The 15,330-nt window shown below is 46.5% G+C and overlaps 1 protein-coding gene across 5 annotated transcripts in view; it reads right to left on the bottom strand.

The window, feature by feature from the left end:
• Positions 1-1,050: 1,050 nt before the first annotated feature.
• SPTBN1 (spectrin beta, non-erythrocytic 1) overlaps positions 1,051-15,330 on the bottom strand; it is a 211,475-nt gene continuing 197,195 nt past the window's right edge. For 4 of the 5 annotated variants that reach the window (XM_070379571.1, XM_070379572.1, XM_070379573.1 and 1 more), the window contains 8 exons: positions 14,751-14,835; positions 12,818-13,014; positions 11,609-11,721; positions 10,857-10,920; positions 6,285-6,523; positions 4,904-5,077; positions 3,170-3,212; positions 1,051-2,370 (listed from right to left, as the gene is read on the bottom strand). In XM_070379571.1, the coding sequence (XP_070235672.1) occupies positions 2,152-2,370; positions 3,170-3,212; positions 4,904-5,077; positions 6,285-6,523; positions 10,857-10,920; positions 11,609-11,721; positions 12,818-13,014; positions 14,751-14,835 (1,134 nt within the window). In that variant the 3' untranslated portion in view covers positions 1,051-2,151. Of the gene's footprint in view, positions 2,371-3,169; positions 3,213-4,903; positions 5,078-6,284; positions 6,524-8,540; positions 9,430-10,856; positions 10,921-11,608; positions 11,722-12,817; positions 13,015-14,750; positions 14,836-15,330 lie in introns of those variants that run through there. The other variant, XM_070379574.1, reaches the window with a different exon arrangement.

Below are 15,330 nucleotides of genomic sequence, written 5' to 3' on the forward strand. Positions count from 1 at the left end.
AATCTGGGATTGCTGCTTAGTTTCCTTCCGAGGGTGGCCCGCCTGCCACCTGCCTGGCTTTGTCAGGCACGCCGTAGTCAATCATGATTATTTTCCAAGATGCCTTTTCTAAACTCAACGTTTTGGTCAGAGGTCTACCTGTTGAGAATTGAACAACTTGATTCCAATCCTGAGTAAGGCAAGGGTAAGGGAGCATCGTGGTGAGATAAACAACCCTGGGTACACAGGGGCATGGGGATTGAGGGGGTGGGGGGAGGGAGTGGGTAGTAAGCAGTGAGATCTCAGTTCACCTCAGGGTGACAGCCCTGATGTCAGTCAGCTGTGATGGCAGGTCAAGCATATCCTCTGGGGAATAAACTACTGACAGTCTGTAATAGTAACCTTCATTGCTACTGCACATTAGAAAACATGCAAGCAGTGCAGAATCAGTAAACTAGGACAAGTATAATGCAAGTATCTAAGCCACGACCCCCACCGCGGGCATCAGCGAACTGGTCTGTGGGCCACACATGGCCTGTGATCTGGTTTTGCACAATCTGTGTAAAATAAATTTTACATTTTACATGTTTTTTAAAAACCAGAAGATAATATTGTGTGGCATATGAAACGATATAAACTTAAACTGTGTCCACACACATGGCTTTGCTGGACGCAGCCGCGCCCATGGGCTCACGCATCACTGCCGCTGCCTCTGTAACACACAGTGGCGGGGTTCCAACAGAGAGTGCGGCCTACAAAGCCTGAAACACCTCCTTATCTCTAGTTACTGAAGACGCTTTGAACCCTTGTCCCAGAGCTCAGGTTTGGCGAGCTTTCTGATTACATTTTCATAAATAAAAGATAAAATCTGGATGTATGGCTACAAAACATTCCATATTTACTGCTCTGTTTCCTGTGATTTTTCAAAGCTGACACACCAGACATACACAAGAATGCGCAACAGGAGCCCAGATGGACAGTCTCCTGTTTCCCGTTTGCTATTGTGCACTGTGCAAATTCCCTACATGGCGTGCACGCAAGGAGAGGAAAAACCACAGTCACCCACCGCGCTAGATTTAAAAGCATTTAATGACATCGCATATATTTAACAGATAGGGCAAAAGTTGAGAGGTACAGGTCATACGACTGAGCACCGGGCCTGAGTGACCAACCTCCCTGTCAGGCCCAGCCTCTGGAGTTCATTCCTATCAATGCCATTTTGATTGTGCAGTAAGATGAAAATTTGTCATTATAATCATTACAGTGACAGAGAAATGCACACTATGTATCAAAGAGCAAGGTAATGAAGCAAATTATAACACAGTGTGGTAACGCACAAGCAAGTAACCATTACGGTAACATGACTTTGTCCAGTAAATGCCTCGGTTCCACTTGTACACTTACCAATGATTTAAAGGGTTTATTATACATCTAGTTTTATTATACTTTGTACTAGAATTATCTCAAACATACAATATAATGTATTTCAGCAAAAAAAAAAAATTGAAATTACAGATTATTTAAAACAGTATCGGTTTTCTATTCCTTCTTGTATCCCGACATTCTTAACTGCTGTCCAGGTTGATGCAGAAAAGCTGCATGTCGTGTGTTAGTAAGTGATGCCAGGTACAAGTGGCTTGGTCTGTAGAGTTAACAGTGGGGCTGCACTGTGGCTGCAGCGAGATCATCACACACAATCTGTTTAATCCAGGTTAGACCCATCATGGGCGCTTCTAATAGTCAAACCACTGGGAGTAAATGGGAGAGAATGGTGTCGGGACATTGGTATGTCTCATCTGTGGTGAGCACAGGAAATATTGTTTAAGCACCGCTGCCTTGCATACCAACAGCACTAGAGGCGGGTTATTTCCAACACAGCCTCACAAAATTGAGGAACAGTTTAAATACTGAGATCTAATCTATATAATTTCGTTAAAAAAAAAAAAAAATCTGGTCTTCCCTCTGCACCTCAAACTTTTGTTAACTTGGAGATAAAGTGTTTAGGTTGTATTTTTCCCCACCCTCCCCGAGAAATGCTCTATAAATTAAGAGAAAAAAAATCAACCACATGGAGGAACATTTAGGCACAGAGAGTAATGTGTTGGTTCTGAGCTTGCATGCTGGAATTTCACTGAAAAGGTAAGAGAAGGGCAGGAAGTGACAGAAAGGAGTTCACTTCTTTTTGCCAAAAAGGCTGAACCTCTTTTCTTTGTCTTTCTCTTTGTCCTTCTCCCGTTTGCCGGGACTGGACTCGCTGGTGATGGTGACGACGCTGGTGGGCAGGGTCTGAGCCCGGCTGGATGCTGGCGTGCTCTGGGTGCTGGCGGACACCTCGTGTTTATCAGAGGAGATGGCAGAGGAGATGGCCTGGATCCATGTGTTCATTTCCTCCTGGATGAAGGAGGGGGGACACAGGTGAGACTCATCTAAGTTGGATGGACATGAGACACTCTCACTCCACCTGGGTGACCGTCTGAGCTGCTGTGGGTTGGAAAGCTTGGGGACAGCACGTCTGCCTGAGAAGGGACAGTGGCTCTCTAACAAATGCCTGCTTCATCAGGACAGTTGTGAGCATGGTTCGACGCTCACCAGAATTCAGTTTACAGTACCTGAAGGTCCCCAGTGTAGTATATGGTTCTACAAATGTGACGAGCTGGAAGACTGGCCTATAGCATGGGGGTCAGGTCCTACCCTAGAAAGTGCTTTTTCTTTTTTGAAATTGAAATCTATTTGATATACCACATTGTGTAAACTTAACAGAAGTTGGTTTTTTTGAATTTAATGCCCTACACATGTTGTTTTCTCATCGGCAGACCATACAGCCAAGTGATGGTTGGTTAAAAGCAGTGGAGTGCAGTGGGCACAGAGGGGAGGCTCCTGGCTGGGTTGTGGGCTCCACACCAGTTTGGAGACCACCTCCCTGTGCGTCACCCACAGTTCTCCTCCATGAACTTCAAGAGACCCCGCGCTAGCTTTCCTGCCAGGGTAGGAGAACAATGAGATGACATTTACTGCCTCTGACAGACACAGGAGAGCACAAAACCTTCCAGCATCTGTGACTGTGGAGACCAGAGGACAGATGCCACCGCTGATCATCACTTATGTGAAGAGCATCATAATATATAATGCTCATCAGGCCACAAACACTTGTAAACTTATATTCGAAAAAAAAAAATTCTTAAAAACTTACATCATCTTTGGCTTGGAAGAGGTACTCATTGCCATCATTTAGTCTGTAATTTGAAAGAAGAAAGTCAGTCACAATATAATGTAAGAAAAAAAAAACCCCTTAACTCTCATATCCTCTGTGGGACAGAAGCAGGCCACAGGAATCACACTAGAAATGCCCGTCGGAACCCTGCACACATCACTCAATGTGTTCGGGCCTGCACGGGATCAGCAGCCACCCCCCGGACATCAAAGGGCCATACAATTGGGCCAATATACGCAAGTGACTTGTGTGTTTCAATCACTGCATGTGTGCTAAGTTGCTACAGCCGTGTGTGACTCTTTGTGACCCCATGGACTGTAGCCCACCAGGCTCCTCTGTTCATGGGATTCTCCAAGCAAGAATAGTGGAGTGAGTTGCCATTTCTTTCTCCAGAGGATCTTCCTGACCCAGGGATCGAACCCACGTCTCTTAGGTCTCCTGACAGGCGGGTTCTTTACCACTAATGCCACCTGGGAAGCCCCGTTTCACTCACTGGAAGGATCAAAAATGTTCCAAATGTATCTATACCCGATCTGTTGTGGCAAAGACCACTTGGATGACTGATCACTGCTCTAAACTGAATGCAAGAGAAAGCTCTTCGAAAATCATAAGCCCTTTTGAAATCTTGCCACTGAGCTTATATGCCCCACATTAACAAATACCAGACTTTCTGAACTGACAGAAAGTCACAGAAAAGGTCTCCTAGATTTCTCTTCTTAAACACATCTCGGAACTGAAGAAACTGCCCTGGTGAGGCCATTGCTGTGACATGGAGGGGACTGGCTGGGAGGGCTGCATCAAGAGGAAGGGGGCATTACTGGTGCAGGAGTCAGGTGCTCTCTGCCAACATCCCAACCCTCTGACACTGTGTCAGGGAAGCACAGAGGGAGGCAGCCAGGGAGCCTGGCTGTCTGCGCCAGATGTTACGGTACGTAAAGCGTCCCAGGTCCGGACCTGCCTTCTGTGCGCACCAAGAGCTCAAGAAATCACACCGCCTGAATCGCTCTCATTTGTGGTCCTTGGCCTCGACCAGCTGGCGTGAGACACACCCGTAACCAAGGACCGAGGCTTTCCAGATCCCAGAGCAGCAGATCAGATTAGTATTAGTATCATCCTAACTACTAACATTTTCACTTTTTATGTTTTTATTAAAAAAAACCTGATTTTTCTGCCCATTTCCAAGGATAAGCAGAACTTCTGAGCTTGGATCCACTCCTGGGGGAGTCGAATGTGTTCTGTAGGGTAGAGACATGTGGACTGGATGGTTCCAGAGGCGTCTGGAACATCCACTGGGTGAGTCAGGGGAGCACAGGGCCCCCTCCTTCTGGTTTGTCTCCATCTGGCTCCTGAATGACTCAGTTGAGCTGTCTCCAGAAAAGTCATGAGAAAAGAATAGCATGTCCTAGGACTGGATTAGCTGCACGATGGGGAAACTTTTTCTAAGTGTCCCTTAAACTGTGAGATGTGACGAGCTCACCTTGTCTTAGAAATACTAAGTTCCAGCTGATAAAAAATGAAAGCTCCTTTTCTGCAATGTTCAGCTGTGCCATTCACCACAGAGACGCTGGGGACCCTAACTGAGCTGTGTGCCTATCCTGTCTATCACTCTGTTGGGAACTTTTTAAACGGTAGAGAAGAGGAACCAACTGATCACAGCATCTAAGAAAACCAATGCCTGGTGTGAACACACACCCACTCTCTAGCAACTCTCACCTGAGCTTGAACACGTGCTTCTTCTTCTTGTAATCAAGGGCCACTTCACAGATGGCTTCTTTCAAACTCACAGGGACCTCGCTGTGGTAGGGAATTCCTGAAGCAGCTGTCTTTGCGTCTTTGTAGAAACCCATCTCTTGGTTATTTATGACACAATAAACATTGTGCCAGGACCTGAGCCATAAAGAAAGGCACGACAAGGTTTCGCTCCATGCCACACCCCCTTAAAGAACTGACAGTCCGTTTAATACGAAGATGGTCCCCACACAACATGGCACGATTCCCTGTTATAGTAAAAGCCCTTCCTAAATTCTGTTAAACATAAACAGTGCAACAAAATTCCTCTGCAGACTCCCAAGACAAAACCATATGTTGCTACAATGGCAGGTTTTGAAGGATACTTTTTGCTCTGACTTTGAAGAAAAACACAGTGTCCTCTTCTATTAAAGAAAGGGACTCTTGGCTCTGACCCAAAAGCTTTTTGTGGGTGTCTGATACCCTCTCGTGGTAATGGGGTACAGGCCAGGCTCCTTATTGGAAACATGCCTGTCCTTAAGTGGCTCTTCAATCTCAGCTTCATTCTGTAATGTGGCCTGGCAACCTGATAGGAAAGCAGATTCAGGGCCATGAACACGTATGGTGCACTGCCTGAGTTAGAAACAGGCAGCTTTCCTCCTGCCAGGACATGGCAAACTACCCTAAGACACTGCTTTTACCAGAAGACACTTTACTGCCACCTTCCTGTGTTAACAAATAAATTATACCGTTCTCAATGTGGATGGCAGCTCTTAGATGGGATTCCCTTGTACAGTGTACAACCTGTACAACTGTAGTGGTGGGTCCCAGGCAGTTTAGTTTACTGGTTAAGCACACAGGCTGTGGAGTCTGGTAAGTTTTACTAGGGTGTGCCAGCTGTGCCATTTACTAGGGTATTACACAGGGTGAGCTTTCTTAACCTCCCAGAGCCTCAGTTATGAACATAATAAAAGTAGGGCTATTGGGAGATAATCAATATAAAGACTGCTAGGAGAAAAGGTGACTTAAACACCCCACATTAAGCAACCCACTTAAACAACCCACAAGGAGGAAAAATAACAGTGAAATCACTTCACTCTAGGGAAGACTCCTCCCTCTCAATCTAGTGGCATTCCTTCTCAGGCCTACTAAGGCCTCTTCTTCCTGTTCTCTCACACACTTAACCCTTCCTTGTCTTGGTGAATAAAAAGCACTCTACTCCCACTTCCTCAGAAGGATGTGATGTCCAAGAAGCTACAGAACCAACCAGACACATGCACACACACTCCCCTCTCAATCGAGAGCCGTCCACCTCCACCTCTAACGGGCTGACTTCCCCTAGGACCGCCGGCCTCTGTGCTGTTACCTGCTCGAGGCCTTCTTATTGTGGGCCTCCCACTCGTGCTTCCGGTTCAGGAAGCCTTCCATCTGGGCCGAAGGTGTCTCCTGGGTCCTGGCTGGCAAGGTGGCGGCACTCTGGGCTGGGAGAGCAGTCTTGGCTTTGCGATCAGAGGTGGGGGAGGGGATGGGGCTGGACTCTTTCGAGCTCGTCCTCTGTTCTGCAGCGCCGTTGACCATTTCGCTGGTGTCCACTGTTTCTGCCATCTAGGGACAGCGGAGAGGCCATTCAGCTAACCCCGTGAGCCCTGGGGGGGACCACATACGCTCTGACTCGCACACGTGGCTGTGTATAAATGCCTGGCACAGATCGAGGCAGTACAGTAAAACCATTGCACATCCCACAAAGCCAGCTGGACACCAAGGACATTAGAAGGTGGGGGTGGATTAATACCCGCCCATTTACGGGGAGATGAGAAAAGCGAAATGCCAGGATGAGTTTTACTGCACTCTGCTCCTCTGATCAATCCATTTTCTCTAATAGAACTCAGATATTTCCTCTTATGGTTATGTTAAAACAAAAGGACAACAGTAACAATCACACGTATTAAATATGAAAGAGCGGACGTTATACAGCAGCCACCTTACAACCAAGGACGCCACCAGAAGGGCTGGAAGTTGAAGCGAAAGGGCATTCACAAACAGATGGATAGACAACTCTATCAGAGCTACACAGCATTCCCCCAGAGTCAGACAAAAAAGACCTTCAGTTTCTGAAAATGCTCTCCAGCTCCCCTCCCCGCCCACCCCCCGACACGTGGTCATAAACACATGCAGAAATTAAGACAGCAATCATGCACTTCATGTCTACCATCCCCGTTAGACTTTGGAACTTAAGAGCTGGAAGGAAATGAGGCAAGTCAACGAACATCAATGTAACCACGTCTGCCGAAGTTGTATCGTGAGTGGGTTGTAGTTTGTGTTAAAGGAGCTGGAAAAGCCAATCACAGTCACTCAACACCACACGGCTATTTACCCCCAAACAAAGACAGAACCAGGGCCTTCCCCATCACGTGCTGGTTGATCACGGTGCCTTGCTGCACTGAGACGAGGAAGCCCAGCCAGCCAGGCTTCCTGCAGCTCTGACCCTTCAGGCTGGAGTCGTCTTCGGGAGTTGTTCCTTCCCAAGCTCATTGCTATGGTAACCCTCACGGCTTTTCGGCTTGGGAAATGCGGTAGGGTCTCCATTCATTATCGCTTTCAGCCTGTGTGCCATCAACTGTGTACCATGAACTGTAGCAGGCCCCTGGCTGATACACCCAGGGTGTGGGATTAGCGAGTTACTAAAGCTGGGTGTGGCTGACGCTTTAGTGGATTACAGACAACCTGCACCCCTTGTACACGGACAAACATGGAGGTGTCAATGGCACGCTCATTAGATAACGTCCCCCACCACTGCTGCCCAGAACCAAGTGACACCAAATTAGCAGCAACAACCTCGACAGGATCAATGGCAGACTGGCCACCACTGCTTGAACATCAGATATGTCAACTCTCGGAAACTGAATGTCTCTGCTGGGTCTTACCTAAGTGACAGGGCAGGAGTCAAGTTTATATTCTGTCTGAACAAACTATCACTGTCAGCATCGGAGTTTAGGGTGGGACCAGAGGCAAGGCACTTGAAGGGTGTTTGTGATTAGACCTCTTTATCCACACAGCAATGTGGAAACAGGATCGTGAGGGCAGAGAGGCATGGGCGAGGAGATGCATGGTGATTATCCTGGCCTTGCAAGTGACAGCCTGCAGACATGTGCTTATAAGCAATGGGCTATTTAAATATCTCTCTTGCCTTTCACTTTTTTAAAGGAGAGACAGAGGGGAAATAATGACCAAACAATAAAACACCCCTGAGTCGAAAGAAAGTGAGTGGACTTTAAGGCTGACTAGTCTGTTTTGGTGTGAGATTTCAAGAGACTTCTAGTGGGGAGGAAGTATGAGATTGGTCTGGAAGGCCTGTGTCAGGCGTGAGTCCAAGGAGACATGGGGTTAGTGTGGACAGAAACCAGGTTAAAAAAAAAATTAGTGCTGCAGGTGTGACTCAAAAACTGCAAGTGACAGCAATGACCTGGACAGCGGAATGCTTACTGGGAAAAGGCTAAAATTTCTCATACTCGGTCAGACTCCAAGGCAGGTGAAGGCCAGGGGAAGCCTCAGCTGGGGGAAATTCTGCAGCAAAAATTTTTTTCTTTAGAGTTAGAAGGAAAGAGAAAACCCCAAACCAGTATGCAGAGATAATTAATGTTTATGCAAATGAATCACTAATCAAGAAAACAAGAAAAATAAAAGGAACAAAATGAATTTTAATGGACATGTGCTTAAGCATGCCAACAGACAACACGCAACTAGAGACAAACATCAAAAGCAAATCATGGTGCTGTGACCAAACAGTGGGTACCGTGGATCCCCCCGCCCCCACCCAACATTGCTTCTCTTTAGCAATTAGTCCAGAGTGCTTTAGTGGCTGGATACACCTGAGATAGTTCAATCAGAAGGTGGACATAAACGCGACGTGACAACTAGTAGCACACGGAAGGCCTGATCGGTTTCTAAGTGCACGAAGCAGCGCTACTGTCGAAAGGTCATTAACTTGAGTCTCTGCACTGTAACTCAGAAGAATGAAAAGAGCTTTTCTTCTTCTGATACAATCCAATTACAACTAAAAATTTGTTCTGGCAAGCTACAATTTAAAAATCTAGATTAAAAATAGGCATGAGAACAAATGCCAAAAACATCATAGCACTCCTTCCCTCTATGCTTATGTGGCTTCTGTTTTTTTTGGTCTTCTGAATACAAAAGGCATAAAATTGTGTATTAGTCCTACTGATACAAAATTTAAACATATATATATGGACACATCACATATATACATAGAGATCAATGACACATACTATTTGGAGCCAGGAACTGGGCTCCCTAATGACCAAAGATGAAGCAGTATTTTTTTCTAAAATGAATTTTGGTATGTTTTAAGGCAGAGACCCAACAATGGTGCATACTACTCCCAGAACATAAGAAGCTTGGCATCTATCTATATACCCATCTACAGCCGCCAAGTAGATAGATATGTACATAGAAATAAGGAAAAAACAAACAAGATGCTATATGATGTTATCCTGACAAAAGAAAAAAAAGACATGCATCATGAAATGAAAAGACAAATTAGACTTAACTCATGGAGAACACATATCAAAACAGGTCTTCTGATTCCACTAACATCTAAATATGGCAAATGAGTAAGTGAATGTCTCACACGGCTTTCATGTAATGTGGACTTGGTTTGGTTTTGTCTTTATCGGTACCAGGAAATCATCTCTTTCTTTAGCTTTTATTCCTAAGGAATAGAATTTCTGATAAAACATTTCAATCCCTGCTGGTGGTCTGATAACAATATCTTAAAAGACTCCTTATTAGAGAGTGCCACAAAAAGTCGTTAAGAAAATGAAAAATGAACTGGAAGATCCATACGAGACACACAATGGAATTTATGTCTAAAGAGACACCGAAAGAACTTCTGGAGCCTGAAGGCAGGCAATGGCTCCTGGGGTGGTCTCTCAAGTGCATCGTTCAAGTAGTCAGGGTGAAACAGCATGGCTTTTGTTCCACTGGTTGGAAAAATTTAAACAGTTTGACACCCTGAAGTCATCAACTGGATGGAAAGGCATGGAAGTCTGGCTGGGCAGGCTTCCCAGAGATGCCGAGAAGTGCTGCCTCACCCGCCAGGATCCACGCCCCAGCAGCACTGACGGTGACCCAGATGGAGGTGGAGGCACCTGACTCCTGAGGCCAGCTGTGTTAACTGCTGTAAGCGAGCCTACCACTCTCAGCTCGGGACTTGGCAGAAAAAAATAGAGGAACTGGTTTGTAAAAAGGTAATAAATGACCTGAGGGTCTCAAAACCGTTCAGATTCTGCACCTAAAGCAGCTTCAACTCTTTTCTACTGTTTCTCAATAAATGACTGCATCCTTCATGGAATGTTACACAGCTGACCTTAGGTTTAATCCTAGTACCGGAGGTCTCCCTCCTCATCCACCAGTCTTCCTAGTTCCTGGTGAACTGCCGCAGGTTAATAACATCTGTGACGGGAGCTACGTATGGTGCAGGACTGCACCCTGTTAGTACAACTGGATGTGCCATACCTGTCGATTCTAGTTTTCTTCTTCATTTTGCTGTAATCTCATTTAATTTCAATTACTCACGTAAGGCTTTTGCTGCAACATCTTAATAAAGTAAAAAGCTCACGATAAATAAACAAAAATTATGTAGGTTGCTTTCAGGCAATGGAGCATCCATCAGTTAAAAGACTCAAATAAACATGAATTAAATGCAAACAAATATGAAACCAAGGAAGACTACGAATTCGGTAAAATTTTTAACACTGTGGGTGAAGTGGACGCCAAAAGGTCAAACCAATGGGATTTGGAAAGAGTGGTTCTTGACAAACAGTAGCGAACTTCACAGTCCAGACCACGGCTGGTCACTGGCTGTCCGTCTGCTATTAAAGTTTTTGTAGTTTTGGTAGGTTTGAGAGCGGTAACTAACCCGTGGAGATCCCTGTTCAGCCGGCAAACCATTCTGGGAAACTTGCTCTCCTTTTGAAGTATCCCTGTTGGGAAAAAAGGGAAGAGAAGATGGAGGAGAGGAGAGGAGGAAATGGGGAAGGATGGAAGGTAGGGAAGAAGAAAAGAGGAGAAAGAGAAGAGTAAGGCAGGATGGGGGAGAACACAGATCAACTTTATTAGAGCCTCTCTCTCAGAAAAACATAAACATCCCTCTTTCGCATAATGGGATTTCTTTCTAAAAATTTTCAAGTGTTTCAAATGGACTCTATAGAGTGAGACCTCAGGCATCAGTGCCCATAGAGGTGGCATTAGTTGTCACAGAGCTTTAACCACAGCAAAATACTCAGCCTTTCAGAAACAGAGAGTAGTTTCTGCCCTTTGTTTGAAATCACCCAGAACTTTCAGAAAGCATCACCATGCAGTCACTGGCCTGAAATCCAGGTGGTTCACTCCATCCATTTACTTCTGGGGAAGTTGTGTGTGTGTATACACACGTGTGCACAGCAGAGAGAGTGCTGTCTACATTCCACTTTCTCTGCCAACACAGCAATGTTACTATGGACAAGTCAGTGTCCTCAGATGTGACTGTGTGGGGTCTATGTTGCCTGCAGAATGACTGACAGGCAATGACTGACAGGAAGGGCACAGCGCAGCACAGGCTCAGAAACGTGCTCCCTAAACCCCACTTGTCACTGAAGCTGGGTGCGGGCAGGTGGGCTGCCTGTGACTCACCACTGCTGCTGGGACTCAGTCTCCTCGGAAACCTTCGTGCTCGGCTCGGGGGAGGGCGGCCGCCTCTTCCTCTCCTCTTCCTCTTGCTGTCTGCGCACTTCCAGTAGCTCCAACTGAGGGAGAACACCATGATGTCTGGCAGAGCCCCAAACTCTGCCTCTTTTAAGGAAATGGTTCCAGGTGAGCCCTATTTTAAGTGTTCTACACTGGATCACACAGGACGATCTGGAGCTCTGACATCCTAAGCAAAAGCTCATTAAGGTCATAGGAACTGAGGCTACAACCCCAAGCCACAGGAAACCAAGGTCTGCATGATGAAGCAGATCCACTGTACACGCTGGCTGAATCCCTGGGAGTTGTGTGTGGCACTGGGACACTGAGTTTAATTGCTACATGAACTCTGCAGCCTTTGAATTCACTGAGGAAGAAAGCAGCTGAGTGGGAAGATCCGTGCCGGACTTCCCATCAGAGCTCAAACACCACTAAGTCAGCACTGCAGTAACTCCCAACGAGGCTTCTTATGCTGCAGTGGGGATTGGGTTTAGCTAAAACCCAATAACACATTTTAAAAAGCCACAAACTAGTCCAACTGAAACTACCCCATTTCACGAGCAGTATGTGAGTACCACAGCATTCCATTTTAGCACAGAAGTATACATGCATAGCTGAGAAGCCCAGAATCCTAAGAAGAACACCATTTCTGTACAGCATAAAGAATCAGCTTTCCACCGGCAGTGCAAGTGTCTTGGGAGAGAGATCACCAGTGAGCAAGCCCTATTCTAAAGCCTTTATTTTGGCAGAAGAGATCATCAGGACTGGGGAGAGCCTGGTGGTCTAGGATAAGCTACTCCTGCCTGATGGGAATTCCAATTCTGAAATCGGAAGATAACTGTATGGCTACGATCCCTAGGAACCAGCTTCTATGAGATATAGGAAAGAAAATCAGATCAAAAGAGGAAAGCAAACCCCAATCAATCAATGCCCAGACAGCAAGTGATCACGGATCTCCATGCCCAGGAAGTGACTAAGGGGGCAGTCACCCTGGGCCGTCTCCCCAGGTCCAGTACCAAGAGAAACACCAATTCCAGGAAGACACTTCATGCTTTTAGGAACAAAGCAATGACATGAGCTCCCAGGTCTAGGTGAGCGGGAAGCAGAGCTGCCCACGGGAACCACCACAGAGCACCCTGGCTCCCAGGGGTCACTCACCGTCGTCAGTCTTTCCAGGGCAGAGAACCTCTCGTCCCAGGTCGCTGCAGACTTTTCAAAAGCCTCATGGCGCTTGATGAGCTTCTCAACCTCGTCCACGCTCTGGCCTATCTCTCGGCTGGACAGGTAGGGCTCCTGCCCGAGCAGCCAGGCCTCGGCCACACTGGCATCCCTTGAGAACTGATGGACCTCTAAGACTGCACAGGAGAGCCAAGAGTGAGAATGTGGGCAGGTGATTGGGCAGCCGGGGGTGGTGCTGCCCTCTAGTGGCAGCTGCCTGCACAAGCCGTCTAGTCCAGACCTGCTCTGTCCACATAAACATCAGGGGAGCTATACATGCAACTTCTACTAGCCACATTAAAAACAGGTGAAATTAATTTTAGAAGCACATTTTAGACAACCTGATATATCAAAGTGCTATTTCAACATGTAATCAGTAAAAAAAAGAAAAAGTACTGAGCTGTGTTACATCGTCTTTCTTCTGTATTTGAAATTTTATACTTGGAGCACATCTGAATTTGGACCAGCCCAGTACAGGTTCTAAAGAGCCCCATGAGAACAGTAGCTGCCACAAGACCATGAAGGACCAGAATATACGCTCTGCTCACTCAGCCCTACTACAGTGAAGTAAGCTTTGGAGCCCTGCAGGAATTCACAACCTATGTTCAACCAGACGAACCTGATGGAGCAGCCATTCACTGATCACACTTTCTGGGTTGGAAGTGCTATGTTTTACTTTGGGGGTTGAAAGGGAGGGAAGGGTCTGGGAGCCCTACACAAAATGGAGATGGTATGGGCTACAGGGCTTCTGCTTTATGCATTCTGTCCTCCACTCGAGACACACAGCGTGACCTCCACCTCCTGCACTGTGAGAAGGCAGGTCAGATCCTGCTCTGTCTGTGCTAGGGCTGGCCAGCACTTTCATTACACACTAAGCAGCACTGCCTGGGGCCACTCAGGTAAGAAAAACACTGCGGGCAGCATCGGCATCACACTGGTGGCCCCCAACACTGCACCACACGAGGGACCCTTCACCTCATCAGGACCGCTCAGCACACAACCTGGTGCCTAGCTCACAGTGCGGGGTGTACCCTGGGCTTTGCTGAACTGAAATGAACCTGCCCAGGGAGTGGGCGAGATTAACAGACCAAATTCTCACCCAGAGAATGGTCAAGAGCGGCACTTCTTGAGCTGAGGCGCTCAAGAAATGAGGCCTAACATTTTTTAGAAAAGGACCCTCGGATTCTGCTTCTAGAAAGCACTTCTGGTACCTGAGAATAAGGCTGAAGCCTGCAGGCCCAAGCACAGAATGGCAGAATACAGTAAATATGGTACGTGATGCTTCAGTTGGACTACCTTTGGTGTTCATAAATCCTACTCCCAATACTGCATGTTATAAATTCTGTTAGCTCACACATTCTCCTATAAAATGAAACTAAAAATAGAAGCTACCTCAGAAAATTATTGTGCAAAGTAAATAAAGAAAAAACATATAGAATACTTAGAATAATGCCTGCTTCACTGAGAATTCTTTGTCATTGTTAGCTTTCATTAAGACCTAACCAAGCCAACTTTCCACCTTCTTGACTGTGCAGTAACAATTCTTCCTCAAGATAACTTGGGTGGCGGTCTCTTTACTGCACTCCCCCAGAGGGAGGCACAGGCTGTGGTCCCCGTGCTGCTCCTGCACACCTGACACCACTCACAGCACTGAGGCCAATCATGGGACGAGACAACGAAGGTGACACAGGGACCACTGAAAAATACTTACTAGCATGGAAGAGTTAAATAAGATATTAAAAAACAAACATTCAGAGAGGCTCCAAAAGTCAGTAAGAGATAACACTGTATCAAACCAATTAAAGCAGGTAAATAAACTTGCTTGCTTTCAGTGGGGACCCAGAAAGAGCAGAGAAATTCGGTATATCCTTACTCAGTCTTAACCACTCCCATCGGTCTTCCCACTTGTCAATCATTTCTTTTCTCTTTTCTGTCAACTGCAGTAACTTCTCCTTGATCTGTGAGAAAAGAAGGACCCCAGGGACATCTTAATAGGTTGGACCACATCCTCCTAGTCTGCCCCTTGATGGGCCACTTTATGTATGAAAAACACATTTTACATAGAAATCACCACTAATATAGGAAAGATCAGAGGACCACTCAGTCCATCTGTGTGCCAGGAGAGGAGAGAAAAGCATGGCGACGTTCCTTTCCAGGGGGCTGGGAGGAAGGCCAAGCTCCACCCAAAGTTGCTCTATTGTGAGGTGGCCAACAACGTTTCAAGCCCTCTCCAGACTCCGGGGCTCCCGGGTTGCACACATGCAGAAGAGAAGGGCAGTGAGAGGGCCAAGCCTAAGCTCTCTGAGGGCACGTCTGAGCCCTAGAAGGGGGCCTCACACTGATAGCCAGTTACCTCTGTATCACCAGCATCGTAACTTGACTTAGCAATCATGCACTAAAGAGCAAATTGATCTAGGGCATAGGGGACAGAGAAGGGGTGTCACCCATGTGGA

This window comes from Bos mutus, chromosome 11, assembly GCF_027580195.1.
Source record: "Bos mutus isolate GX-2022 chromosome 11, NWIPB_WYAK_1.1, whole genome shotgun sequence".
Lineage (NCBI taxonomy): Eukaryota > Metazoa > Chordata > Mammalia > Artiodactyla > Bovidae > Bos > Bos mutus.